Source organism: Chenopodium album, chromosome 3 (genome assembly GCF_948465745.1).
Source record: "Chenopodium album chromosome 3, dcCheAlbu1.1, whole genome shotgun sequence".
Taxonomy (NCBI): Eukaryota; Viridiplantae; Streptophyta; class Magnoliopsida; order Caryophyllales; family Amaranthaceae; genus Chenopodium; species Chenopodium album.
The window spans coordinates 640063-667992 of record NC_137836.1 but is presented as its reverse complement, the minus strand read 5'-3'; the positions used below and the strand labels follow the sequence as shown (position 1 = coordinate 667992).

Sequence of the window (27930 nt, the reverse complement as noted above, 5' to 3'; positions counted from 1 at the left end):
GAAAATCGTTTAGAATTGAATTCGTCCAATGGACTGAGTAGCAAGTAGTCGTAGTAGCTATCAAATGCAAAACATTAAGACATGTAAAACAATTAATATGGGGTGTCATACTCAAAAGAATATAACATAATTATTATTGTATAATGTCCAGCCTAATTCCAGCCATTTTCATTATTTGACATATTCTCCATTGTCAATTATCTTACTCTTTCTTTCTTGATTGCCGTCCTTCCATTTTGCCTTTTTCCAATTAAGCTGTAACAACGAACAACTCAACGTGGGTCCCATCCATGTGTATCTTGACATTTGACAACCATATTTAGTGGTGGTGCATTTACTTTCTTATCCTTCTTGGGTCACCATCATATTCACGATTACATACTCACTTTCACATTATACGACTAATACGAGTACCAAGTATTAAGCACTCTATATTATTATTATGCAAAGATAACAAGATTGCAATATGATTATAACAAACATTACAAAGGGCTTAGGGATGAAAACTCGAATCCGATTAGCGAGTTTAGAAGAATAAATGAATCCCACTAAAATGAACCATAAATTACTGAAATACACAAGAAAGATCAGTACATATGGTATATAAAACAATTTCAGTTTCACTCTTTAAATAGAACTATAGATACAACTTACTGCTAGATCAAAGATGGAAATTAAATAAAAATAGCCATGTTCAACAGATGAACCAAGATATTGTATATTGATGAAAATTTTGGATAGTGTTATTAGTCTGATGACGAAATGATGGAGTTCCTTCTGTGGTTTGGTTGATTACAAACTAGGGGTGAGCAAAAATTCCGGGTACCCGGAATTGGAACCGGAACCGGTTAGGAACCGGCGGGTCCGGAACCGAGATTGGACCCGGTGGTTCCAATTCCGGGTAATAAATTAAGGACCCGGTTATAACCAATTCCAATTCCAATTCTCAACTTTTTGGACCCGGAACCGGTTGGGTACCCGGTTATCCAATATATCCTAAACTAGATAAATTTTAAATAATAAAAATATGTTAAATGTATCTAATTTGTACAATAAAAAAAGTATTATTAATACCTAACATGAATACAAATAGCTTAATGCATATATAAATATAAGTATTAAACACTAATAATGATACTAAAATAAGAATTATAATTTGTATTATATTTTAACAATTACATACATAAGTGGGTACCCGGAACCGGAACCGGTACCTGGTGGTTCCAATTCCAATTCCTAAAATTTAGGACCCGGTTAAACCAATTCCAATTCCGGTTCCGAATTTTAGGACCCGGTTCCAACCAATTCCAAGTCCGGGTCCTAAAATTATGACCGGGTACCCGGTTTGCTCACCCCTATTACAAACCGATTAGCAAACCCGTTTTGATTAGGCAGAAAAATAGGTCTGGAACACCAAATTTCGGTAATGAAATTCCCAAGCATTGGACATGTATCTAACGTCCCTTGGGATTCATGATCTGAGAGAACACAGCACTTGGTGTCAGACCATCAGAATCTTCACTTGCAAGACTGCGACCTCCAATGCTCATTGTACTCCTTGAGTCTGTCACGTTTCCATCAAAAGTCCGGGATTCATTTGGATCCTTCTTTCCACACTCGACGTCAAACTTGCCTTCAACAAAGTCTATCCCAGCAACATCGCCAAGATCCTTACCGCTCTCTTCTGCACTCTCCTGTAGTTGCAAAGCAAACTCGAGGTTCCACAGCACATCACCCATGGACGGTCTATCAATACTCTGATCAGACACACACTTCATAGCAGTCTCAGCAAACTTCTTGAAGCATTCAGGAGCAATCTTTCCCTTCAGATAAGGATCCATAATCTGATCAAGTATACCCTTCTTGTAGCAATATACTGCCCACTCTGCCAAGCTAACTTGCTCCTTTGGAAGCGACGGGTTCAGGGCAGGCCGAGCACACAAGATCTCAAACAGAACAACCCCAAATGAGTAAACATCTGACTTGTCGGTGAGTTGTTGCCTCCTAAAGTACTCAGGGTCCAGATATCCGAAACTACCTTTCACAACAGTACTAACGTGGGTGTGATCCAATGAAGGCCCTGTCTTGGACAGGCCAAAGTCAGAAACCTTGGCCACCCACTTCTCATCCAACAGAATGTTGGTTGTCTTGACATCACGATGAATGATAGTGTGCTTGGCACCAGTGTGAAGGTAATGCAATCCACGAGCAGAACCAATGCAAATTTCGAGCCTTTGCTTCCACGGCAGAGGGGGCTTTTGGGTTTTGTAGAGATGCTCACGAAGGGTTCCGTAAGCCATGTAATCATACACAAGGATCATTTCTCCATTTTCTTCACAGTAACCAAGCAGAGAGACAAGGTGACGGTGACGAAGCTTGGAAAGCATCTCAATTTCTGTTTGGAACTCATGTATACCTTGCTCAGACAGTGGGTTCCCACGCTTGATAGCTACTTTCATCGTCCCACCATCAATTTCTCCCCTGTAAACTTTACCAAAACCTCCAACTCCGAGGACACGAGACTCATCAAAATTTTTGGTGGCAGATTTGATCTCTGCAAAAGAGAAATGACGGCAGAGATTTGAAGGAAGAGAAGAAGCATAGCTTCCAGTTGTAGTCGTCTTTGCAGATCCAGAGGTATGCGAATTTCCGTACAGGGAAAGGGGAAGCCAACCAGATGGACCATCACTTGGGTTGGAGACCTTTCCGTACCTCCTGCGGCGAGAGATGAAACAGGCCAATAGAGCAACCAGGAAGAATAGTCCAACACCTCCAACAACTCCACCAATAACTGCAGCATGACTAGCTGAATGGGATGAGCCTGATGGAGAGAAAACAACCTCCTGCGTTGGGGCAGGAATTGGATTCTGCCCAGCAAGACTACCATCAGTGCCGTTTATCTTGAATACCTCTACTCCATTCAGAAATGCATTATAGTAGTTCGGCTTAGAACTGGTATCTGGATGCAGATCAAGCCAGAGATCCTGCTGGGGGTCTTTACTAGGGGGAGGAATCACCACAAAGTCCTGAACATTAGGTGTCCCATTACTGCCTGCCAAGGCAATGATATCGTATCCAGGGGTCGCAGTCTGATTGTTGAGGAAGATATTGAACACAATCTGGTTGTCCTTAGTTATATTGGAAAAGATCTCGCAGAAATGCAGCCTAACCAAGTAACTGAAGCCAGTATCAACCGTAAACAACCATGTCAAGTTAAAATTGACATTGATTGAATTGTTCATTGTCATGAACCTTGCAGTGGAGTAAACGTCGACAGGAGCAGTATACGAGGGTATAGAATCAGGATAAGTGACATTAACATCAGCAACATTAGTGGTTCCCGTAGCAGCACCGAATATATAAGGAGTATCATCAGACCACGACCTAAAAAGGCCGGTATCCTTAGTAGGAGGAATGTAATTTCCACCCACATTAAGCCGATACAAACCCTCAAGGGCGGTGGAGTTATCGATAATAAAATTGACACCTCCACCAACAAAGGGTGTACCATCAGCATCTTGATAGATATCAGGCATAGACACAACCTCAATACCATTAATAAAGGCAAAGGAATTGGTATAATTAGACGAGGGCGTAAAGGTTAAGGTCAAAGTATCACCCTCGACATTGATGGAGTACTCTTTGATAAGGTAATCATAGTTAAGGGCTTCGGTGGTCTGGGCAGCACTAAAATTGCTAAGCAAAGTGAACGGCCCGGCCGCGACAGAGAAGATAGCATTAGTGGTGTTATGACCAGCATAAGAATTGGGATAGAAGTAAAGACGGACAAATTTCCGACCAGGGGCAACAGCAATATTATAGGAAAATTCAGATTGAAAAATTCTAGCAGTCAAGAAAGGGACCTCAGCAACATCAGGTGCTTGACTGTCAGCCGGAGCTGTGGTTGTGTTTTTGGATGAAGACAAGAACTTAGATCCATTGTCGGAGTTCCATTTCCGACCATCGGAATCGCTGCTCTGTTTGTCGGTGGCCCCACAATTCAACAGAATATTATCTTTTGGTGTATAATTTTGAGCTACTATCACTTTTATTAATACAGATAACCATAGAATCAAAGCTAATTTTCTCCCCATTTCATCAAGATCTCAACTTTTTTTTGTTTTTTTTTGGGAGCTAAATAATTCAATTCAATTTACATGAAATTCAAGCAGGAAAAAAAAATTAAAAATTGGGAAAAACTACAACTAACCAGGTAAAATAAAGCTGAAAATGGAAAATCAGCAGCAAATTGAGCTTAGAGAAACTTAACTTTAATGATCTCAAAGCTGAAAGAAAGAAGCAGAATCCAACCCCAGATGCAGAAGCTAAGAAGTTTCTAGAAAATGGAGAAAGAAGAAAGATGATCAAGTCATAAGTATGGATTTAGAGTGAAATAGAAGGTTGAAATCGAAAATCTGGGAAATTTGAAGGAGAGAGAAAGTTTAGGGTTAGAGGGAAGTTGGTAATGGAGGAAGAAAGAAGGAAGAGGACTACAAAAACCGGAATTGAAGGTGTCTCATTGCCAATTTTTATTTATTTTAAAATTTATAATTTTGTATTATCGTGTAATTAATTGTTTAGCTCTTTTTAATTGCTACTACTACTGCATTGCTGGGAGTGGGGACCGGAGAAAGGGGGGATTAACTGATAATTGCAAGCTTTAGACTTTTGTAGTAGTAGTAGTTAATTTTTTAATTTTATTATTAAAATGAGCTGTGACTATATTACACAGCATTACAAGAATTTGTTTATATTCCTTTTTTTTGTTTTTTGTTTATTTATATTTCACCGTCTTACCTTTTGTAAATGAAAGTCTGCTGAAAAGTTTGATGTTCTTAATGTATAGGTCGAATTTAATTAGGATTTATAATTGTTAATTTAGTTGTAGTTTGATTAGATATAATCTATTTACAAAGTTGTTTATTCGTGTTAATTAGATTTGTATAAGTTATTTGATTAATTACATATAAAAGTAAAATTTATCACTACATGTAAACAAATTATGGAAAATTTATCAAACAACTTCATAATTTCTTATATCAACTAAACAATCACTACTTCGGCTAATTCTATATGTTTGATAATTGACCTATATATTTATTTGTATCAAATTTAACCATTAACTTATTAATCAATCATCTATAAATCATAACTTGGACGTTGTTGAGTTATTCACATTAAAATTGTTACTAATATATTCATGGAAATACCTAGTGTGTGTGTAAGTGTGTTAGAGTGCAAAATAAAGCTATAAAAAAAAAACCTTTCATAGTGAAAAAGTAAAAATATGACAATAATAAAAGAAAAATGAATTAAGACAAAAGGCATTTGTGATTAGATGAAGTAATCAACATATATAATTAAGAGCAACAAGAACAAGTTGCTTGTACTCCGTAGGAAAGAAACAGCAAGTTGACAAAAATGACGAAAAGAGAATGGATTTAAGGTGGTAATTCCAGATTTGCCATTGATGTTAATTTATGATTGATTTGATGCCTCTACTAATACTATAATAACGTCCCATTAGACAGAACGGCTGAAGCGCGTATTATGTTGTGGTACAGTCTTACGCGTTTCATTTTTTTTTTTTTTTTTTTTTTTTTTTTTTTTTTTTTTTTATTCCATACCAATCATTTTATGGACTCTCACAATTTTATTTTTTTTTCGAAAAACTTTAAAAAGTGCTTGCCACCGCAATGATTCATTAATTATTTATAAGATCAGCCCGTCTTGTGTGTAGCTGGTCATACCGTGTGACCACTTATAAAACAATAAAATAAACCCCATAACACTAATCAAGTAATCGCTAAAACACTAAACCCCTTTAACACTGACCAAATAACCCCTAAACACTAACACTTTGTTTGGATAGGAAGAAATGGAAGGAAAAGAAGAGAAGAGAAGAGAAATGGAGGGGGACAAAATCTTGTTTGGGTAAAAGATTGGGGGAAGGAAGGGGAAGGAGAGGGAGGGATCAATTTTCCCTCTCTCTTTAATAACCATAATCTCTCCAAAATTGGAGAGATTTGGAGGGAAAATGGAGCTCACCTCCCCCTCCCTTTCTTTTCCCTTCCCTTCCTCCATTTTTCCTCCCTTTCTTTTCCTTCCTTCTTTGCTATCCAAACAAAGCATAAACCCCTTTAACACTGACCAAATAAACCCTTTAACACTAACCAAGTAACCCATATATTGGATTACTACACCGTGTGGCCAGCCACATATAAGACTTTGTGTTATACGATTATTCAAGTTTATAATCTTTGGGAGTCAATTAGGACATAATGGGATAAAATAATGGAATAAGGATAGAGAATTATTGGGTGAAATAAAAAGAAAAATTATACTTGTATTAGACATTAACTTTAGAAATAGATAGCACTCATATGAGCGACTTAACACTTTAGCCCAAGTCTCACGTTAACATTGTTAAGTTTGTTCTTTTGGGCGAATCAGATGAGCAAATAAAAATCGCTTTAAGACTTTTGCAGAAATCTTAGACCCTATATTTTGAGCAAAATATTTTACTAGTTTAGTTTGGAGCATTTAAACATGTAGAAATAGGAAGGTGAATATTAACGCACATTGCAAACTACGCTCTTAAAATGAATAAAAGCAAACTCGTGTTATCCTCATAAAAAGTTAAACAAAAGAATAAAACCAATACATTAACAAAAAACAGAAAATTTACGCCAATACAAGTAATTGTATCGGTAATCAATCAAATGTGAGAATATATAATCCTCTCTCCAACTTTTGTTTGCCCCAACTTCCTTTTTGACTTGTGCCTTTGATAAGTATTACCCGCCCACTTAACATGAAATACCGAAAAAACATCAAAAAACATAGAGAGAGAACAAACATCATCGATCATCATACTTAAAGGGTTGAAACCTCTTGCATGCCTTCCTTCTAATCCCTCGGACAGTATTAGCAGCATCACTTTCCCATTGAACACATGAGTATCCCAGCCGAATAGCCACCTGTAAACCGAACCTGCACGCCGCGGCTTCAACAATATTCGCGTTTGCTTAGTTTACAGTTATTTGAGTATGTGAAATGACCAATAAGCAAACCGTGGGGTATGTAGTTTAGGTAGATTTTTAAATTAAATGATGGTATAAGTGTCATTTCTCCAAAAATCAATGAATAAGCTAATTGCTGAAAAAGCTTATTCAAAAAGAGCTTATTTAATGGATTAAGCTCTTTGAATAAACTTTCTCCAAACACCTTAAAATTAGTTTATTTATTAGTCAATAAGTTAATGTTGGTCAAATAAACTAATTTTGCTCAAATAAGTTGTTTACCAAACACAACCAATATCTATTTAAAAATGTAACACAAGATACTAAAAATTTGCTGAACTTAAATTATTTTTAATAAACTAAAATTAATTTTACTAAACTGAAATTATTTTTGCTGAATTGAAATTATTTTTACTAATTCCATGTTATATTTCTTCTTTGAAGTTACTGATTTTTACTGAACTGAAATTATTGTTACTGAACGGAACTTATTTTTACTGAACTGAAATTATTTTTGCTGAACTGAACTTATTTTTACTGAACTGAAATTATTTTCCCTTAATATTATTTTTTTAAGGTGAAGTGAACATGGCCTAAGACATCGTTAATTGGTTTGTTTTATTTTAATTAGAGCATTATTTATTATAATATTAATAATCACTTAACTATGTATAATTTCGAGTGGGGTTAAGGGTCTGGTCTCTTCAGCTTATTTTCAGTTCAGTTCAGTTCCTAATTTCTTTCTCTCATCAACAATTCAATTCAGCTAAATTTAATTCACCTCCAATCATTTCAAATCAGTTCAGTTCAGATCAACTCAGTTCAATAAATCAGAACATACCTTAAATTAGTGCTTCTTTATCCCTCCTTATGAGTTGTTGGAGTATTTTGAATTATTTGGTTCCCACCATAATGTTGTGACATTGGGAACATAAAACCAAATGGATAATTTTGGGGATTTTTTTGCAAATTTTGGTTTGAAAATTGGATTGGGAATTATAGTGTGAAATTTTGGTTTGAAAATTGTTGTACAAATTGTTGGTTTGGATGTATTGGTTGGCTAGAAATGTTATAAAATAAGTAAATAATATCTTTTGAGCCTTTGGATTTGTAAGGTTACTTAGATCAAAATGAAAATTACTTTGGAAATTTGTGGAATTGGAAGATTGGTAGTTTGGATTATTTTGAGATGAACCAATTCAATTACATAATTAGGATTATTAAAATCCATAATCACAAAATATTTTTGGAATATAAAAAAGAAGGGTAAAATTTTAAGGGTGAAAAACTATATCAATAATAGGCTCTATTTATAGATATAATTATAAGTATGCCATTGGTGCTTTTTATTTTTTTTTTTTTGAAAAAAGTTTAAATATGTTGTAAATTTTACTGTTACAAAAATTATCATGGTAAATAATAATAATAATAATAATAATAAAAAATTAAAAAAAACCTAGCCAATGCATTCTACATTTAAATTAGATTCAAAGAGATCAAATTGCTTTTGTCAGTGACACTTGTCATCTTATCATTGGACCATAACAAAATCACATTTTTTATGTACATGTCAATTGCTCGACAGTGGGGTGTTCTCTTCCCCATGACTCCATGAGTAACCTTTGTGTCAATTAATAATGAGTTAACTCACAAAGAAGAGAAAGAGCACAAAGAAGAGAAAGAGAGAGAGTATTGTGAGTTACTATTAACCCATCAATTGCTTATGCTCTAAGCAAAGCTTTCTGAATTGAACTAAACTGAACCGAATTATTTATGTGAGAATGAAATTAGGAAGTAGAGTGAACTGAAATTAAGCTAAAGAGAATAGACTCTTAGTATAGTTGTATGTACTAAGGTTAGTCATTTCAAAACCTAAATGTCATGGATCAAATTCTGCTAAAGATGCTTTGAGGTCGAAAACTGAGGATTCCCATACTCCTCCCCGCACTCCCAAAGAACCTATCTCGCTAACCCATATCGAATTAACTTGTGAGAGATTCTAACCCAATAAGACCCCAATCCTTACCTTTAAAAAGAAATAGGAAAAAAAAATTACACTACAAGATTATATATATATATACTCCGTATATATTTATTGAATTGAGTTAATATTTGACATCTTCATTAGTCTTTTGATTCCACTCACCAACACTAGCAACCATATTGGAACTTGGAAACACCTGAATAGACTTATAGACCAAGCAAAAGGGGGAGAAGAGTAACTAACTAATCAAACTACCAATTGTCCAATACCAAAAAACTTCCAAAATATAGTTAGATTTTCCTCCATTTTTGTCAAAAATTCGTACACCAGTCGCCTTAATTCTTAAGTATTCCTTACTAATTGAGCCACTGCCGCATTTCTCAAGGTCAGAATTTCGCCATTTCAATTCACTAATTGCTTACATTATTTTTTAGGGTTTAAGCCTACCAACTTACAAATCTATTTCAATTCGGTTCAGTATTTTGATCACTTGTTCATCTAACTTATACTTCTTAATTTCGTATTAATTTCATTTACATGCTCATAAATTCAATTAAATTTTTGTATAATTTCATATAAGGCATCAGAGTTGTTAGTTTTGCTGAAAATTGGATTAATTTCTTGTAGATTTTGGTTGAAACATGACTGATGGAACGTCATTACAAGAAGCAATGGCGGATTTACATATACCCGAAGTGAGTACCACTTTTTTTTTGATAAATATATAGTACTGTATTTAAAAGGGTTTTTCTTGCGGGGTCGTTTTGTGTCTTGGGGTAATGCTGAATACTAAATTCTAAGTACTGAGTTGGAGTTAGCTGTAGCCTTGACTAATGGCTAACTTTACTTTATTCAACAATGATCAGAACGCGTTGTCGATTATAATGTACACACTGAAACATACAGCTATTCACTTGGAAAGTTGATGCTTTTGAATGTAGTAATTGAAAGGTGTTTGAATGCTGTGATGGTCAACTATTTTAGGATGTCCGAGAAAAGATGTCTCCTTTATTTTGGATAGTACTCAGTATCTTCTTTCCCCAATATTTTGTTGCCTAGATTGAATGTTTGAGATTTGGGAGCGTGAGCATGGACTATTTAAGTAGAATGAAATGTCTTTTTGTGAATTTGTGTATGTTGTATTCTTAGTTATGAGAATATGACAATTATCTCTGGATGGAGGGTGTATTAAGGATCAACATGATAGTGATCGGAGTGTCACCTGGTTGGAAAACAGGAAAAGGGGCTGATGATTTTGATGGGTAAGTTGACTTGAGGATTGAATTTTAGTAGTGTCAAAAGGCTTTGCTAATGATTCCGGAGTCTGGCGCGGAGTCATTGACAATTATGTTATCCTCATAGGAAGGTGAAGACTGTTTTCAGCTAATGTGAATCAGTTTCTGCCGTCAATATCTATATCTGCTCTTATGACGGATACTGTGTCAAATACTAGTTACTGTACAGGACTGTAGTCTGTAAGAAGATGTATGGGAATGAAATATTTTGTTTGTCAAAAACAGGTGAAAGTGTCTTAAATAGGTTGCTTGATGTTATCGTGTCAGGCTATCAATTGAGTGTCACCCAATTGCCTCACCCTTTCAAACCACTTTCTTGGATGTGCAAAACTGGATTTGGTTCTTTTGAGCCTCAATTATCATTGATGTAGCTTTACATTTAGCGAATTTCTTTTAAGTGGTTCTTCCAAGTTATGGAAAATACTGCTTACAATCACAATCAATCCCACATTCCACCTAGTGTAGGAAACTATAGAGGGAAGGGGGAATATGAGGATGGTATCTGACACTTCCGGTGCTTCTTGGGTCCTGAGGTGCATAGTTAAGGTGATTGTGGGAAGGAAGGGTTGTTTATGTTGGTGATGAGGGATGGGTTGTTTACAGATGCCATGTGAGTGGTTGGAACCATCCACATTGCTTTTAAGTGTTAATGACCGTGCTTGATTCCAATCAACATTATATGACCTCGTGATGCCAATGCCAAGTTGGTGGTTGAAACCTTCTGTTGCAGCTCTTAAGTCTTAACTAAAAATGCAATATAATTTCAAAATAGTCACATAGCTGAACTAACTCATTTTTGGGACTTTATTGACTTATTGGTAGGCTTATTATGGTTCCAAATCGACTTATATGAGCCTGAGGGACATCCCACACATTCTCTTTAATTTTTGGAAAATTTCACGAATTTTCAATTTTGCCCAATAGTGATTATAGCCTTGAATTTTAGACAATTTTCAACTTTTTCGAAATTGGAATAGAAATAGGCCGAAGTACTTCCCATGGACCCCACAATACCTCGTGAGGCTATGTGAGTGGTTGGAACCATCCACATTGCTTTTAATCTTATCAATTTAGTTATTTACATACAAGTCTTTCTTTATTAACTCAAGGCCACCACGATCTTATATGTGACCGATCAATGGCTGTTTATGGTTTCTGACAATATTATATGACCTCGAGATGCCAAGTTGGTTATTGAAACCATCTCTTGCAGTTCTTAACTACAAATGCAACATAATTTTACATCAAACTCATTCTCACAACTTTATAAAGATATTGGTAGGCTAATAGGCTTTTTATTGTTCAAAACCACCTTATATGGCCCTAGGAGACACCCCACACATTTACTTAAATTTTTTTTTAGTTTTGGACCATTTTCGATTTTTTTGGATTCGAAAATAAAAGAGGTCAATGTGCTTCCCATGGACCCTACTATACCTCGAGAGGCTGTGTGGTTGGTTGGAACTGCCCACTTTGCCTATTAAATTGACAATTATGTACAAGTCTCCCTTCATTAACTCAAGGCCACTATGAGCCTTTATGCTATCAACTAATGGTTGTATATGGTTCCAAACAACATTTTAAGACCTCAGGATGCATCTCCTGTCATCCTTTGAGTGTTTAACTCCAGAAACCCCCCTTTGCCTTATTGTGCCTTAGCCTTTACAAACACTAATTTCCACTGAAATGGAATTATGTAGAGAGGACAGGAAGAAAATGACTATTTCTCAGGGTATCCATGAGATTATTTCACACTTATCACTAAACTGCTGACTATGGGGGTATATAAAGGTTGTTATGGATGGATAAAAACGCAAAAGGATTAATTGTACACAATCCTGTTTCTCCCTTTGCCACATTTTACACACATGCCTTTGGCTTAAAGATTAAGAAAAGAGGAACGAGAGAGTAAAAGAGATAGAGTGGTTTGGACTGAGTAATAATAAGTCAGAAATAATAAGGCGGAGTTTACTTGAAAGTTGAACTGGTTTGTGTGCAACTTAGATAGGACTATATGTAAAGACAATGTGTGAAATCATGTGGGACAGGGGGAGTAAAATTTGAAAGAAATTAAATAATTGATGGACTTGAGGAGAAGAGTTAACCAGTAAACATATTGATTAAGTAGTTCTTCTTACATTGTATTAATTTATGACTTTAATTTCACAATACAGATTGTGCCTTTTGACCCAACCAAGAAGAAGAAGAAGAAGAAAGTTGCCATTCAACATAATGTGGAGAGAGATGATTTGTCACGATGTCTGTAAAAACCTTCACGAGATTTATATATTTTCCTGATTATTCAGCACATTTGTTTGTGAAGTTTGGTTTCATTAATTTTATGTCTCTAGGCACTCACTATCAGTAATATTCTGCGCGACTATCATTTTCTTTGTTTCAGTGAATGAAGGTGGAAGAAATTTCTTTCTTGGTTTTACAAAGAACAAAGGATCAGTAAGTTTAAAAATTCTACATAGTTTTTGAATAGATCTAGCTGCTATCAAACATTGTTGGTTGATGAAGATATTGTCAATTGCAGGTAGGAACCAGTAAATTGTTTAACTATGATTCTGATGCTGCAGGAGCCATGTATGGTAAACTTAGCCTTCCTGTACTAGTGTTTCTCTTTAAAATGTTTCTGAGGATCTCAGATCTATTTTATTTAAGATTAATGGGGTGGTATTATAGCTACTTATATTTTAACCTTGAGGTAGTAGTGCACAGTGTTTTCTAAAATAGTATATATGCGTGATCCTTAGGCTAGAATTCTCTTTAGCTCTTGGCAAGCAGATTGCTTACTATGAGGATTCCTATTGTAGAAAGTTTATAATGTTCATTTGCATTGCAGTCTCTACTCATTATCACAAGAAAGGTAGTTTTGGCTTTAAATATTTTTTTTCCTTTTCAGTAGATTTTGGTGAGGATGAGGAAGAAGATGTGGTTATTCAACAATCTGGGTACCCTTTGGAAGGAAATGAACATGATTATGAGTATAAAGAGGTACAGTACTCTTTTCACACTTTATGCTAGAGATTATGATCATGGTTTTGTTGGAAGAGCTTTTGTCTATCACTGTTCTACTAGGATCTTATGGAATGTTAATTGCTTATTAGGTCAAGTAATTAGTTGATTCAAGGATTCTGGATGTTCTATTTAGATCAAGAAAGTCTGCTATATTATTGTCACTTGTGTTTTTCACAAATATCAAATATGTATATTACAGGCCTAGTGTAATGGACTCAGACCACTACCTTATTAAAAACAACAGAAATATAGAGAAACAGAACAAATAAGGAAGAAAGCTTCAAGCATGATTATATGTAACAATGGCAGCAATAGGTTTCACACATTAGTAGGTTTAGCCTACAACTCTCAATAGTGGGTTTAGCCCACAACACTCAGAGATAACTCTAATACAAATTTGCCTCTCTAAATCTTTTCCACTCTTTCATTTATATACACAAGTTCCCAGACTGATTTGGTGGCCATTTTGCCTTCACATGCTCTGCTCTTTTGTCCTTATGTGCCGTCACTCATTCCCTTGCCCAATACTCGCAGCCTGCTGCTGCATTTCTTCTGACATACATGAGGACCACAGGGGGCTGGTTCATTACATATAATCTTTTGAGTGTACGTTTCACTGGTTTATTGCATTATAGTGAAGACTTTGGCAAGTTAATATAGCTTCAAATTTTGTAAATGACAAGCAATATACCAAGGGAGATTCCTTGTAGATATGTATAGCACTCGTACACTAGTACATATTTGCTCATCAAATGAGCTGGTGTGCCTGTATTTTGCACTCAGCTAGCTGGCCTGTCTTCATTGTGTATTTTCTCAGTTTTGAATCAGTTTGTTCTAGTACTTGCTTGCCACAATCTCAACAATGTTTTACTTGGTGATTGCCTTTTGCTTTTGTAAAATCCCCATCAATGCCTATAGATTTCATTCACGATTTGGATAATCATGTGTTTACTGAATGTGCAGCTGCTACAAAGAGTGTATAGTTTTCTGCTGGAACATAATCCTCAGCTTGCTGAAGATAAGCGAAGGTCAGTTTTAAGGCCACCGTTAATTTTCTCAGAAGGCTCCACACAGACAGTCTTCGTCAATATCATGGATCTGTGTAAAACGTAAGTCTTCAACCACTGCAAAGTACTTGATACACCGTATAAAAGATGGGTTTATGCTGTAATGTTTTATTGTCACAATGGTTATTTCAGTTGACAAATACAGCTTTCTAATATCTGCTAGATTGTAGAAATTTATTATTTGCCCCTTCCCCTGCCCAAGAGACTCATTTTCCCCTGATGATGTTGGTCTTGAAATGTTGTCATGTTTGACATTATCATTGTGATCATGCAATCTGAAGTTGCCATTTATCTTTTCCCATCAAGTAACCTATATTTTTTAAGAAGAGTGCTTGTTTTGATTCACTTTTGGTATTTTCAGGATGCATAGGCGAGCAGAACAACTTGTAAATTTCCTGTTAATCAAACTGGGCACTAGTGGATCATTAGATGAGGAGAACAGATTGATAATTAGGGGAAGATTTGCTCCTAAAAGTTTAGATGATTTATTGCAAAGATATATTAGTGAGTCCCTATCATTTATACATGATATTTGAGATTATTGACTATGACACTCTTAAAAACGTGGTTCTGTTTGAGTGTTTGTGGATTCATTGTTGATGCATTTGCTCCTTATTTACAGATGAATATGTTCTTTGCAATGTTTGTAGAACTCCAGACACAATTCTTTCAAAAGAAAACCACATTTTTCTCCTCCAGTGTGAGCTGGTAAGCATCTTTCTTTGTTTTTGTTTTTGTTTTTGTTTCTTAGGATATAATGCAAGTGACAATTTCTTTTGTCGGCTGTTGCTGTATAGCTGGTTTGACTTGTGATTCTGATCATTAGGGTGGTATTTGCTCTGTTTTCTCTATTGATGCCATAATTTAATTTTTACATTTACAGTGTGGTTCTGAACGATCTGTGGCTCCCATAGGAGCTGGTTACGGTACTCGCTCAGAGCGTAGGAAAACTGGAACATGAACTGCAGTGATTATTTTCTGCAGTTTGCGGCAGTTACACTTACACAGTATATCACTTTTTCCTGCTCAACTGAAGCTCTGATTTCATCCCTTTGAATACAATTTAAATGCACTGGTTTGGAATTAAGAAAGTGAGCACTTAGGAAGGTTGAAATACAAGAGCTTGTGACATTATCCAGGTCTGCAAGGTTGCATCTTATAAAGGCCTCGAGATGAGCATCTTAAACAGTTTTCCCTGGCTGTAATCGATTCCTCTGGGTTCCGTTTGCAAGAAAAGTTTTTGTTTAAAAGTTTAAAACACTGACTCAAGAAACAATCCTAGATTATCTTGCCAATTTCAATGCAGAGCATCCACTGTGCATCATCCGAGTACTATTATGCTACTCATATTGGTGCTATTATTTCTGCTAATTTAGAGCTGTATAATAGATATTGCATTCACCTAAATCTAGATACACTCAGGTGCATAATAGATATTGCAGTTTTGGTGTCATGTATTGGCTTCATCTTCAACCTCAATTGTCTCCTATACTCTTGCTCTAGACTTGTCGCGGGCCTTGTACTGTATTAATTTTGCATGAGTTGTACGATTAGCAGCTCGGTTTAGCACTTTTAGTTTTGAAATCTTAAAAGTTTAAGCTGAACAATCCAATGTTGATTAAAAAGTTCAAATCTAAACTACACCTTAAACGATATTAGAACAAGGTGATACTTTGAAATAAAAAAGATTTTCAAAATGCGCCGTCTGTGGGGATCGAACCCACGACCACGTGGTTAAAAGCCACGCGCTCTACCACTGAGCTAAGACGGCTGTTTTGTTTACTTTTTGAGCTTAAATATATTTGTATACTTGTATTAAGATTGGAAACAAGATATCATTCCTTGTTTGGAAAGTTATGATTCCATCAAAGTCATCCAAATTGTCTACCAGACTACCATATACTGTCAAATAATTTTGCAAAAAAAAATTATACTTTATATTTATGTTTTCCTACATTAAATTCGAATTATCTTTTATTCTCCTGTGTTATTACTCATTGTTGATTCAAAGTTTAGAAGGTTATAATTAAGAGCAACAACACAGAATCACAAATTACCAACTTGATTACTTTAATATACTCGTATATACTACATCCGTTTTATATTATTTGCAACGATTTGACATAAAATATGTGAGTAAAAAATGTTTAATTGTTACAAATAATAGGAAGTAGAGTTAATTTTTCTTTAAAGAAAGCAACTTAACCGACATTTATGAAAAAGTACATAAAGATAAAGATCTGGACCACAAATGCAAAGGGGATATTTTTTAGTTACCATTATAATTAATGTTGTATGAAAGAAAGAAGCTTGAAGAGCAAATGCCAACTACCAGCTGCACCTTTTGTATTCTGCTTTGGTGCTCCCTGTATTTTAAACAACCAACTCCAAATTACCTTCATTTTCATCTAATTACAGATTTTAACCATTTCAAGTTTAGTTGCTGTTGTTTCAATGTGATCAATATCAATAGTAGCAGTTTTTGCAACTGGATTATGGCAGGTAATATTTTATTATAATCTTTAATATTGGTAAAAATTTCATTTCCAATCTCATATTAGCAATTAAGCATTACTTATATTGCAAATGCTAAAAGAGTGAATTGTAAGGTCTTTACAAAATAAATAGAAGTAGAATAGGACTATCTTTAATTTGAAGCAAACTTTCATCTTAATTAGCAAGCACTACCCCACTTGGCTTGTATCTCTCTTTGTTACAGGAGCTATGGAACAATCTATAAGCCTAGCTAATGTTAATGAATTGTTTATCTTTTGGCCTTTCATCCCAAGTCACTTAGACTTGCTACCTTACCTTGTGTGCAATGTGTGGATCACATGAAAGTACACATCATCTCTTATCTTGATTTGTATGTTTTTCTTTTATTTTGTTTAAATTATTTAACTACTCCTTGATTAATAGCATGTTTGGCATATTGCATTGTGCTAGTGGAAATGAAATCAATTAACCATTTTCGTTACCAATTAAGGATAATCAGGGCCTGTTCACATTTACTGAACTGAGCTGAACTGAACTGATTGGAGCTGAACTGAACTGAACTGATTGAAGCTGAACTGAACTAAACTGAAATGAATATTTTATGTGAGAGGGAAATTAAGAGCTGAACTGAACTGAACTGATTGGAGTTGAACTGAACTGAACTGAACTGATTGGAGTTGAACTGAACTGAAATTAAGTAAATGTGAACATGCCCTCATTACTACCCATTTGTTACCTGTTTCAATCCTATGGTAGCAAAATTGTTTTCTTCCTCAATCCTCAGTTTGATACAACAAGAGATTACTTTCCTTAGGTACGAAATAACTAGTAGTGGTAACACTTAACATTACTCTTCTTTCTTCTTCTTAGTTTTTAGTTCCCGGATTAATACAAAACACGCACTATGAATCTATGATAAGTTAGTTTTGATTAAGTGTTCATGTATCCATATTGCCCATGTAGGCGATGTAGCCTTGTCCAAAAGAGATGCCCTACCATAAGTTAGTTTTGATTAAATGCTGATACACCAAATCTTGTATGCATGAAATAAGTAACGATTGTGTTTGCACAATTTAGTAAGTGTGATGCAAGCACAAACAAAGTCTTGAAAAGAAATAAAGAAATCTTTACTAACTTTGCTTCAAAGAATACTGCAACCCCCTATATCTCTCTTTCTCCTTAAGAGTTTAACCAAATATAAAGCCACTTGCATTGTATGCATTATTATATAAAGTTAGCTGATCATATTCCTCTGACATGGCTTGGTGTGACAACATGGCAAGCCTCACAAAACTTAAGGGCTTCATAATCTTTTTATTGATGGCGATATTATTGCTACATGGTATCAGTGCAGACAATCAGTGTGGAATTGCTCCTGATGACGGGATTGATGCAGGGTAAACATTTACTATTAACGATCTTTATAACTGTGTTTTGTTTGATTTTGTTGGTATGTTATGTTCGAAACAACTTCTAACAATGGCTGTTATAATAATGTGATTAGGCTCTCTGAATTGGATGAGAATGCATGGACAATGGTGGAGAGGAAAGGGAGCCAATTCATTGTTAATGGTAAACCTTTCTACTTCAATGGGTTCAACACCTACTGGCTTATGGTCTTCGCTTCAGATCAATCTACTCGTGGAAAGGTAACCGAGGTCTTCAAACAAGCATCTTCTGTTGGTTTATCAGTCTGCAGGACGTGGGCTTTTAACGATGGCCAATACCGAGCTCTTCAGAAGTCCCCTTCAGTCTATGATGAAGAAGTTTTTAAGGTCCTTTTCTTCTTTGTTTCTATTCAAGATTTTATGCTTAACCATAATAAGATCTGTTAAATGTAACTACAAATAAATCCGTCTGAATTTCTCACAGGGCTTGGATTTTGTTGTGAGTGAAGCAAAGAAGTACAATATCAGGTTGATTTTATCCTTGGTGAACAACTGGAGTGACTATGGTGGCAAACCACAGTATGTTAAAAGGGGAAAAGATGCTGGCTTGAATTTGAGCTCTGAAGATGACTTCTTCTCTGATGCTACTCTCAAGACCTACTACAAAAATCATATCAAGGTTAGCTCTTTAGAAATCTTATATGATCGTTTACTGGCTTGGACCGAGTTATTGGTGTTAGATACTGGTATGTGTCTACTCAGACCAAGCTAATTCATGAAAATATTTCCACTTATTCAAAAAAAAGTTTTAAGGGTCCATACCCATGTCCAATTCTCAAGGATCTAACACGAATACTCGAGTTGAATGAAGAGTCCAAGTAACATGTTTATAAAAAGCACAAATACTTTCGTCTGATGTCATACTTTCTTTACTGTAACTTGATTTATAGATGGTGCTAAGCAGAGTCAATACCTTTACCAATGTCACATACAAAGATGACCCAACCATTTTTGCTTGGGAGCTGATGAATGAGCCTCGCTGCACTTCTGACCCCTCTGGCGATAAACTACAGGTTCGTCTGATTCACCGATTTCCAGTGCCCTAACCTTTTTCATCTCTTTAAGTGAATGTTAAAGACATTTTCCATATGTTCACAGGCTTGGATACAAGAGATGGCTGCCTATGTGAAAAGTATTGATCCAAAACACTTGCTCGAGATAGGGATGGAAGGATTTTATGGTACCTCGACCCCTGAGCGGGCTCAGTTTAATCCAAATACATACGCCACACAAGTGGGAACTGACTTTGTGAGGAACCATCAGGTTTTAGGTGTTGATTTTGCATCTGTTCATATATATGCAGATTCTTGGTAAGTAGCATTACACCTGTTAGTTTGCTCATCGTATCACATAGTTTTCTGTTTATATTGTACTGATGGAAACAAATTTTTTGACTTAGGATATCACCTACAATAACCGATGCACATCTCCAGTTCTATCAGTCATGGTTGCAAGCCCACATAGAAGATGCAGAGAAGTCAATCGGGATGCCTGTTGTGTTTGCAGAATTTGGTGTCTCTGTGAAAGATCCTGGGTACAACTCTTCTTTCAGGGACACAATTTATAACACAGTGTATAAAACTTTGGTGAATTCAGCTAAAAAAGGTGGAAGTGGAGCTGGAAGCCTTCTGTGGCAGCTCTTTCCTGAGGGCACCGATTACATGGATGATGGATATGCAATTGTTCTGACCAAATCTCAATCTTTAGCAGACATGATTGCTCTTAATTCTGCACGGCTAGAGCTCATTAGCTCAATATGTTCTTGGAACTGTCGCTGGGGTTGCAAGAAGAGGCTGCTTGGCCTAGATCCGGCAGTACTTTAATGGTGCTGTGTAAGGCTGTGCAAGCTTATTAGGAGACAAAAATTATCAAATACTAATTAAGTGATTATGGCTTCTTCTTGTAAGCACTGTGAACAGGATGGCCTTTTAAAAGGCACATGTATATTGTATACACAATACACTTGCAGGTTAAAAAATTGCAACATAATACAGAAGTTATATAAGGATTATGTAAGTATCAAGAAGTAAGAAACATAATGTATTAACTAAACATTAATAACAACAATTGACCATCTTATTTATCATAAAATCCTAAACTATACTTAAAAAGTATTATATTAGGAAATTAACATAAAAAAAAAAAAAAAAAAAAAAAAATTGAGGTCAATCACTAATAACAAAACCATAGAGTATCAAAAGTCACTTGACAAGTTGACATATATAAGGATTATGCAAGTATCAAGAAGTAAGAAACATAATGTATTAACTATACATTAATAACAACAATTGACTATCTTATTTATCATAAAATCCTAAACTATACTTAAAAAGTATTATATTAGGAAATTAACATCAAAAAAAAAAAAAAAATATTGAGGTCAATCACTAATAACAAAACCATAGAGTATCAAAAGTCACTTGACAAGTTGACAATGTCTCTGCAAACTTCTGGATGAGTGTAAATTGCTAAAAGTACAATCAAAGTGAGCATGAGAATAACCTTTAGCAAAATTTACTATTTGGGTCAATTAGACAATAGAATGCAACTCCCTTTTCATTATTAGCTGCTTTTGGCAGGTTAATATAAGAGCAAAAGATAAAGCTTTTAGTACTTGCTCAATTACAATTCAAAAATTTAGCAAGGAAAAGACTTGCCTGAGTACATACAGAGCTTCTGGATAAAAAGGAAGTCACTCATTTGATTTTCCTTGACAATCAACAACTATAGATGTTTATGTTATTCCATTGAGGGAAAGAAAAATGTATTGATATTCGAAGGAAGTTTTCAGAATTACACATGCCTCCTGTTGTATATAGCAAGGAAAAGACGAGCATCCTTATGCACGATCAGAATCTAGCTGATCTGAGAAAATTGACATAACCAACCTCTTTTTATCTACCATCTTTGAGGTAACATTAAAAAGTAATTAGTTAATTCATTGTTCTTCAAAACTCAAGACCAGTGAACGAAAGAAAGGTTTTTCTTCTGATGTGTTTTAAAAGTTAACACGAATTCAGGGAAGAAATTTCTGTGAAACAAGTGTGTGTAAACTCTCAACAAAAGCTCTGTTTGTTATTTGTATATTCATATTGGAAAAAGTTGCAATGAAATAGGTGGGAGGATATTACTGATGATACTTACAAAAATGAAAAGAGCCTTGAGAAAACAGGTGCACAAGATCCTGAAGGATTACTATCTGGTCAAGCTCAATCTAGAGAGAACTGCAGCTGCTTGATCACCACCAAGCAAGAAATAAGGATGTCTAAGAGCAGCAGCGGCTGATAAACGACCTCGTCTAAAGGATCCCCCCTCTGAGATAAGCTTTGTTACAAGGTCCCATCCTCTTCCCCTGTCCAGATCTAATATCCTTAGATCAGGCCTACTTCGAGTGCGCTCCCTCCAGCGGTTTAAATCATATCCTACAGACTTCAATTCATTGTTAAAGTTTTTTAAGCCTGCTGTGGACCTCAGAGATGGTACAGCCATTTGCAGAAGAACTATCCCAGCTGAATACATGTCAAATAGATCAGGGCTATTGAGCTGCAAATCACATGTGGCCAATATCAACATTACACTATAGATGAAAAATCAAAAGCTTGAGGAGAATTATGACAATTACAGCAAATGGAAGTAGGATAAAATATAATCTTGGAGCCATCATTCTGACCAATTTAGATATATTTCATTTCACATGATAAATAATGGTCAGAACTTCTGATTTTCTGAATGTATTAGTCCTAATGTAAACTAATTAACCTCTCAGTTGAGCTTAATTTTGCAGGGAAAAACATATATTAGAGGAGATGTTGAATACCTGCCATAGGATTGGAGAAAGTAATGCAGCAATAGGCTCTGGAGGCGGCCTTGGGGTTTCCTCTGGGAGTACATACAGTTCAGGAGGGCAATAGTCAGGGTCCAGCAGACCACGATCTGGGACATAGTTCTTACCAATACGAAGATCAGCTGCTGCACCAAAATCTATGAGCTTGATCTGTCCTTTCTTGGTCACTACTAAGTTTGCTGGCTTTACATCCCGATGAACAATGCCAGTGTCATGAATTTTCTTCAAAGAAGTGATTATCTGTCTCATTATTTGCTTGATGATCAATGCATTGCGCTCAAGAGAATCCATTCCTTCTAATGCTCGACCAAACATGATATTCTCTAAATTCACAGGAAAGTTACGGTCTTTCATGTAATCTGCAAGGTCTAGATCTCCCTGTGTAGAGAGTATTGTTATCTTAGCTAATTTGTAAAAGCAACTCCTGCAAATAAAACTTTTCCTTTTTTTTATTTCTTTTCTATGTGTGTGGGGGATGGGATACCTCATATTTCCAAACAAGGCACTTTCCACCTTTTGTATACTGTGAGTTTGTTTTGTCAGCTATAAAGCTTCCAAGAAAATCAGCACAGGTTTCTGGAGCAGCTCTTGATAACCTGTAATTAAACCACTCCTCAAAATCACCACATTCTTTGGCCCCTTTAACTCCAAGCTTTACCTAACAGATGAATGGTATAAAGAAAATAAATATCTAACAACCTAATTCACAATATTGATGCTGATGACAAACAATAGTTTTCGCTATGCACCATCATTTGAATAAAGCTGTAACAATCTAGATGAGAAAAGCCAAAAGCTTGATCAAGTTTGAAGAGATGATTGTAATTTACTACTCAAAGCCAAATTGACTAACCAACTTTCAAGTCTAAAACCATATAGCTAACCAGTTCCACAAATGCTGATAACTTGATAACAAAAGGGAGAGTATAAACTTACCTGCTTTAATATAACCTTTTCCTTGAATCTCTTGTCAGATTCAAGAACTTTTGCCATGCTCCTCTTGGACACATTTTCTCCCACATTTACGTTCTTTGGCAGAACTACCCCAGAATAGACCACACCAAAGGAACCCTCACCTATCTTATCAGTAATCAGAAAATCCGACCTCTTTAGTGTCCTTCTGCCTGTCAAGGTATCAAAACCCACTTGCAAAGGAGCTAGAATGTATGCATCAATGGCTCCAATAAGCACTCCAGGCCTTGCAGTCAGGTATATCCAAGCCAAACCAGCAAACACCGCGATTCCCCACTTTTCAGATTCCGGTAATGTATCAGCAATCTCCTGTATTTCTACAAAACTAGAACCAATAACCGGTAAAGCAGCAACTGTATCTGCCAACCCATCTATTATATTATCTGAAAATGCATTGCACTTGACATTGATTCTTTTCGGTCGGTTGATGAAGGAAAAGAAATGGTTTTGCTTGATGGGTTTAGTGAAGGAGAGAGAAAGGGACTTAGGATGTGCACTTGTAGCTGGAGAAAGCAAAGCAGAAGCCATAGGTTTCCAAAGAAGAGCTTGATGATGTTTGGGTGGTAAACTGAGATGCACAATAGAACTGTCAGCAGTGGATGATCTTTTGCCACGTGTCAGTCCCTATATTATCCATTTAAATAGTTACATGTGGAGAAAGATAAAACAGCAAATTCCTCAAAGTCTGAAGATAGCAAAACTGCTGATGGCATCTTCTGATTAGGACCATTATAACCCTTCTTGGCCCTTGGTGAAAAAAGGGCCCAGAATTTGTTTCAACTTTCAACTGTTCCTGTTGGTCTGTCTATATCTCTGATGTTTATCATGGTAACAAAAACATCCTAATAGTACATATAGAGGCACACATTAATGATTGCACAACCTTAAATTTGGATTAAGTCTCACATAAAACTTTGGAAACCATCAGTCATGATGGAAAGTTTGCTTTGAATACAATTAAACAGTGGAGAAGAAACTACCCAAAGGGCTTACATAGTCAAATTGATTCATACATAGAACATCTCCATGGAAATTTAGACATATAAAAGTAGGGAGCTGAAGTCAAGCACGCTCGTTCAGGGGACTCATCCTCTGAAGGAAACTTGCAGCTGGTCTCACGTATGTAAAGTCCTTGAAGAGTAGATTCCCATTGCCATTGGGACTTGCGGCAGGAGAAATTACAACAGGCATGTCAGTCCAGCATTTTTCGAAGTTAGCAGTACAGAGTTTTCCATCAACTTCTGGGCGGAAGCTTGGTGGAAGTTGCTTTGCTTCTAGTTTCTTCCAGTTAATTGGCTTAAACCACTTATGGAGCTTCACTTCCTCGCTTGCTGTTACTCCATTGCCTAGACGTTTGGTTGGATCTTTTTGCAAAAGCTGTGAAACAAAGATGCTCATTCAGAACCTTCTTCAGCATATAGAAAGCACCCAGTAAATAAGTTCAGGACAATATAAAAATATATTACCCCTTTTAACAGAGAATGCGCTTCACTAGTTAAGAAAGCTGGTAGCTTGATCTTATCTTTTATAATCTTCTTCTGGATCTTGTCCCTGTTACCACCAAAGAAAGGAGGCTGCACGACCAACAGTCATCTTATAAGACTCGGGTAATAGATTTCAAATGTGGGCTAAAAGGGTCACAGCATTACTAAAAATCAGGTTGCAATTGCATAAAGATGCTAATAGCAGTATAACCAACTATTCAATTGTGGTTTCTGAACACTCAAGCTAAAGATGCTGAGAGCAGTATAACCACCTTCACAAAATAGTCTAAGCTCCTTAAAGTTCTATTCATCACGGATTTGATACAATATATCTGAATTGCTTCTCATAGAGCATTTTAGAACTGGATGATTTTATAATTTAGATTCCAAAGGTGCATCTATTTCACTAAATGCAGGACGAACATACATAACTATGCATTATTACATTCATGAGTCTCACAGCTATACCTGACCAGTAAGCATCTCAAAGATCAAGACACCTACACTCCACCAGTCTGCAGCCTTGTCATGGCCCTTCCCAAGAACAATTTCAGGTGCCATATACTCCACTGTCCCACACAAAGAGTTCGACCTCCCATTCTCTTCCATTTCTTTAGCAAGACCAAAATCAGTTAACACAACCTGCAACATAAAGATAAAGTCAACACAGCTTGAAAATCAGCAACCATGTTATATTACAGAGAAGCAGTAAGAGATATACATGGCCATCTGCATCAAGTAGGATATTTTCAGGCTTCAGATCTCTGTGCATTATGCCATTCGCATGGAGATGAGAAACTGCAGAGACAATTTCGGCAGCGTAGATACGGGCTAGATCTTCCCTGAAAGCATAACATTGTTTAATTGATTTTGCACAGAGCAGTGCCAGCTATCAACAAACAGGATCTAAAAGAGGTACACACCTGAAAAGACCATGTTTCTCAAGCTGAAAGAAAAGGTGTCCCCCATTTATAAAATCCAGCACTAGGTACAGTCTGTATTTGGTCTGCAGGCAAGCAAAAGAAAGGCTAAGTAAAAGTATAACATTAATTAAATCTACAATGTTACATCAGGTAACAACCACCCCTATTTTCTTAAAAAAATTGAACACTCCTAAATTTCCATTGGATGAATAAAAAAATATAAGGACTAGAAGGCACTGTAAAAAAACACATAACAAGATTGGAATTACTTGAAATGAGTATCTGAGCTGGACAATGAAAGGATGACCAATCTTTGTCAAAATGTCCCTCTCTGCTTTCATATACTCAGCATGGTTCTTTTCCATTATCTTATCCTTTCGCATGACCTTCATTGCATATATTTCAGAAGTACCCTTCTTGAGCACCTGGTATACCTTACCAAATGCACCTTGCCCGACCACTTTCATTATCTCAAAATCATCAAGGCCAACTTTCTGGTCCTTTGTCAATAATAGATCATCATTCAAGGAGTCCAAAGGCTTTGCATCATCGTCTGTAGAGATTTCTGAAACTTCATCAATAGTTTTTCCATTCACACACTCCAATAAGTCATCTGCTTCCTCAGTCTCAAGACAGAGCTTACTGAGCTTCAATGACTGACTAATGCAAGCAGTAGGGCCAACAAGAGAATGTGATCGCCTGTACACAACAACTGGGTCATCATATACAAGTTCACTCACATCAGCACCTGTAGTTTCTAAATCCCCTTCATTCACTTCAACAGGAAACTGCCCTGGTAGAGGACCAAAAACATCAGAAAAATCAAACTCATCATCATCGGCAGGAACAGCATTTGGAGGGTTAACAGGACGCAGAAACTGGCTCCGAAAGGATTTGTGGCTCTCACTCAAAGCAGAGAACTGAGAAGAAACCATGCTGTCAAATTACAAGACAAGGATAAGTGATGCAGATGGCCGAGTCCACACACAACTAAGGAACAATAGACAATAGGCGTAATGCTGATGGACTCCTGTCAATGGCCTGGACAAGAAGGAAGTTCACGTAAACAATAAGATCTCCCAAAAACTTAGCCAGTAGAGATACCAAAATCCAGAGAAAGAAACAGTTCTTGTTTCCCGGAATGCAGGAAACCACGGATGTCACAGATGTTCTCGAATTCATGAAGTACAGGTACCAAATCTGCAATACAATTAATAGATAACATGTAAGTGGAAAGAACTGTCGCAAAATGATTGGGTGCGCCAAAAGTAAAGACTACAACAAAAGGAACGAGAATTATTCTCAACACTTGTGACTTGTGAACAATTTGCAAAACTTCATATACCATGGTTTTATAGCATTGAAAAAGGTGCAAAGCAGCAAATATCCAAGCAAGCACTCGTAATTCAAACAATCTGAGTATAATTTAACCCTGAACCCAAATTACAACCAACAAAAAGATGATACAGTTTCATTTGAAAATCCCTGGTTCTCAATCACTGATATGCAATCAAATTAGAGCTCACTCTTTTTTCCTTTAATTTTTTATCAATCTGTGTTCTAACACAAATTAGAGCTCAAAACAAAGACACCAACACCAAGAAAATGTCTACAAACCCTAATTCAGCAAATCCTAAAACAGCATTCAATTTAACAATTAAGAAACAGATCTAAGGTGCCCAAGTAGCATTTCATGAAACCCAACTCATAATTTCAACAAAACAACAATAATTCATAATTATAAAACAGAAATTCAAACAGATTTCTTCTCAATTACAGTAAAGAAAGAACAAACCCACCAAAAAAGAAAAAGAAAAAAAAAAAAAACCAACCTTTAATGCAGGTTGAAATCAACAAAAAGAACAAAAATATAGTAGCACATTCTTAAATAAAAATTAGCAAATTAAACAAAATTCAAAAGAATAAAAGATGAGAGGATCACCTGAGAAGAAGGGTGTGCGAGGAGAGAGAAACGGAAATGCGATGAATCGGAACAGATTTGTGGCGTATCCTTCTAACTTCGTTTCCTGTCAACTCGTCTTTATATTTCTTTCTAAATTTTATTTTTTATTTTTTATTTATTTATTTATTTATTTATTTTGAGATCTTAAATTAATTAATTAACTAACTACGCTTTCATACGTTTGACGCTTTTTGATTTGTAACACGTGATTGACATTCTAGTGGATGGTGAGCCACTTATTATGAATTCTCAAAATTATAGAATATGCTTTTATGGCCTCTCTTTTAATGCCAAATTTTAGAATATGCTTTCTCATTGCTTGCTAACGTTACTTAGCCATGCATTTCTTTTTTTTTTTCCTTTACTTTCTTTATATTAATTTTGGCAAAATTGAGTGCAACACCCTAA

General features: G+C 35.8%; 4 protein-coding genes, 1 non-coding gene and 1 pseudogene across 11 annotated transcripts; 2 read left to right on the top strand and 4 right to left on the bottom strand.

The window, feature by feature from the left end:
* Positions 1 to 1132: 1132 nt before the first annotated feature.
* LOC145623543 (receptor-like protein kinase FERONIA pseudogene) lies at positions 1133 to 4473 on the bottom strand (annotated as a pseudogene).
* A 4683-nt stretch (positions 4474 to 9156) lies between these two features.
* Positions 9157 to 15845, top strand: LOC145623507 (eukaryotic translation initiation factor 2 subunit beta-like). Of its 3 annotated transcripts, none has more exons than XM_081676490.1 (10): positions 9157 to 9391; positions 9634 to 9701; positions 12476 to 12560; positions 12703 to 12755; positions 12841 to 12895; positions 13210 to 13301; positions 14289 to 14434; positions 14754 to 14896; positions 15043 to 15100; positions 15276 to 15845. In XM_081676490.1, exons 2-10 carry the CDS (start codon positions 9648 to 9650, stop codon positions 15304 to 15306), a joined length of 717 nt encoding a protein of 238 aa, XP_081532616.1. In that variant the 5' UTR covers positions 9157 to 9391; positions 9634 to 9647; the 3' UTR covers positions 15307 to 15845. The 3 variants fall into 3 exon arrangements, with proteins under 3 accessions (XP_081532616.1, XP_081532615.1, XP_081532614.1); XM_081676489.1 differs by having other exon boundaries at positions 9159 to 9391; positions 13213 to 13301; positions 15015 to 15100; XM_081676488.1 differs by having other exon boundaries at positions 9159 to 9391; positions 15015 to 15100.
* Positions 15846 to 16091: 246 nt separating this feature from the next.
* Positions 16092 to 16163, bottom strand: TRNAK-UUU (transfer RNA lysine (anticodon UUU)). The gene has a single exon. It is a non-coding gene; the product is annotated as a tRNA-Lys (tRNA).
* Positions 16164 to 16653: 490 nt separating this feature from the next.
* LOC145623454 (mannan endo-1,4-beta-mannosidase 6-like) lies at positions 16654 to 20427 on the top strand. Of its 3 annotated transcripts, none has more exons than XM_081676483.1 (7): positions 16654 to 16894; positions 18243 to 18285; positions 18393 to 18663; positions 18761 to 18955; positions 19227 to 19349; positions 19435 to 19646; positions 19736 to 20427. In XM_081676483.1, exons 1-7 carry the CDS (start codon positions 16681 to 16683, stop codon positions 20157 to 20159), a joined length of 1482 nt encoding a protein of 493 aa, XP_081532609.1. In that variant the 5' UTR covers positions 16654 to 16680; the 3' UTR covers positions 20160 to 20427. The 3 variants fall into 3 exon arrangements, with proteins under 3 accessions (XP_081532609.1, XP_081532611.1, XP_081532610.1); XM_081676485.1 differs by having other exon boundaries at positions 18238 to 18285; XM_081676484.1 differs by having other exon boundaries at positions 18172 to 18285.
* Positions 20428 to 20922: 495 nt separating this feature from the next.
* On the bottom strand, positions 20923 to 23725 carry LOC145623430 (serine/threonine-protein kinase STN8, chloroplastic-like). 3 transcript variants are annotated; one of them, XR_014109993.1, is made up of 5 exons: positions 23117 to 23725; positions 22665 to 22838; positions 22154 to 22558; positions 21481 to 21879; positions 20923 to 21241 (listed from the first exon to the last, which is right to left on the bottom strand). XR_014109993.1 is itself a non-coding variant. In XM_081676482.1 (4 exons), exons 1-4 carry the CDS (start codon positions 23678 to 23680, stop codon positions 21532 to 21534), a joined length of 1491 nt encoding a protein of 496 aa, XP_081532608.1. In that variant the 5' UTR covers positions 23681 to 23725; the 3' UTR covers positions 21304 to 21531. The 3 variants fall into 3 exon arrangements, 1 of the variants encoding a protein (XP_081532608.1); XR_014109998.1 differs by having other exon boundaries at positions 20923 to 21201; XM_081676482.1 differs by lacking the exon at positions 20923 to 21241 and having other exon boundaries at positions 21304 to 21879.
* Positions 23726 to 24023: 298 nt separating this feature from the next.
* On the bottom strand, positions 24024 to 27627 carry LOC145623491 (serine/threonine-protein kinase AtPK1/AtPK6-like). Its single transcript, XM_081676486.1, has 7 exons — positions 27502 to 27627; positions 25829 to 26759; positions 25560 to 25642; positions 25358 to 25478; positions 25105 to 25278; positions 24619 to 24726; positions 24024 to 24529 (listed from the first exon to the last, which is right to left on the bottom strand). Exons 2-7 carry the CDS (start codon positions 26492 to 26494, stop codon positions 24215 to 24217), a joined length of 1467 nt encoding a protein of 488 aa, XP_081532612.1. The 5' UTR covers positions 26495 to 26759; positions 27502 to 27627; the 3' UTR covers positions 24024 to 24214.
* Positions 27628 to 27930: the final 303 nt, after the last annotated feature.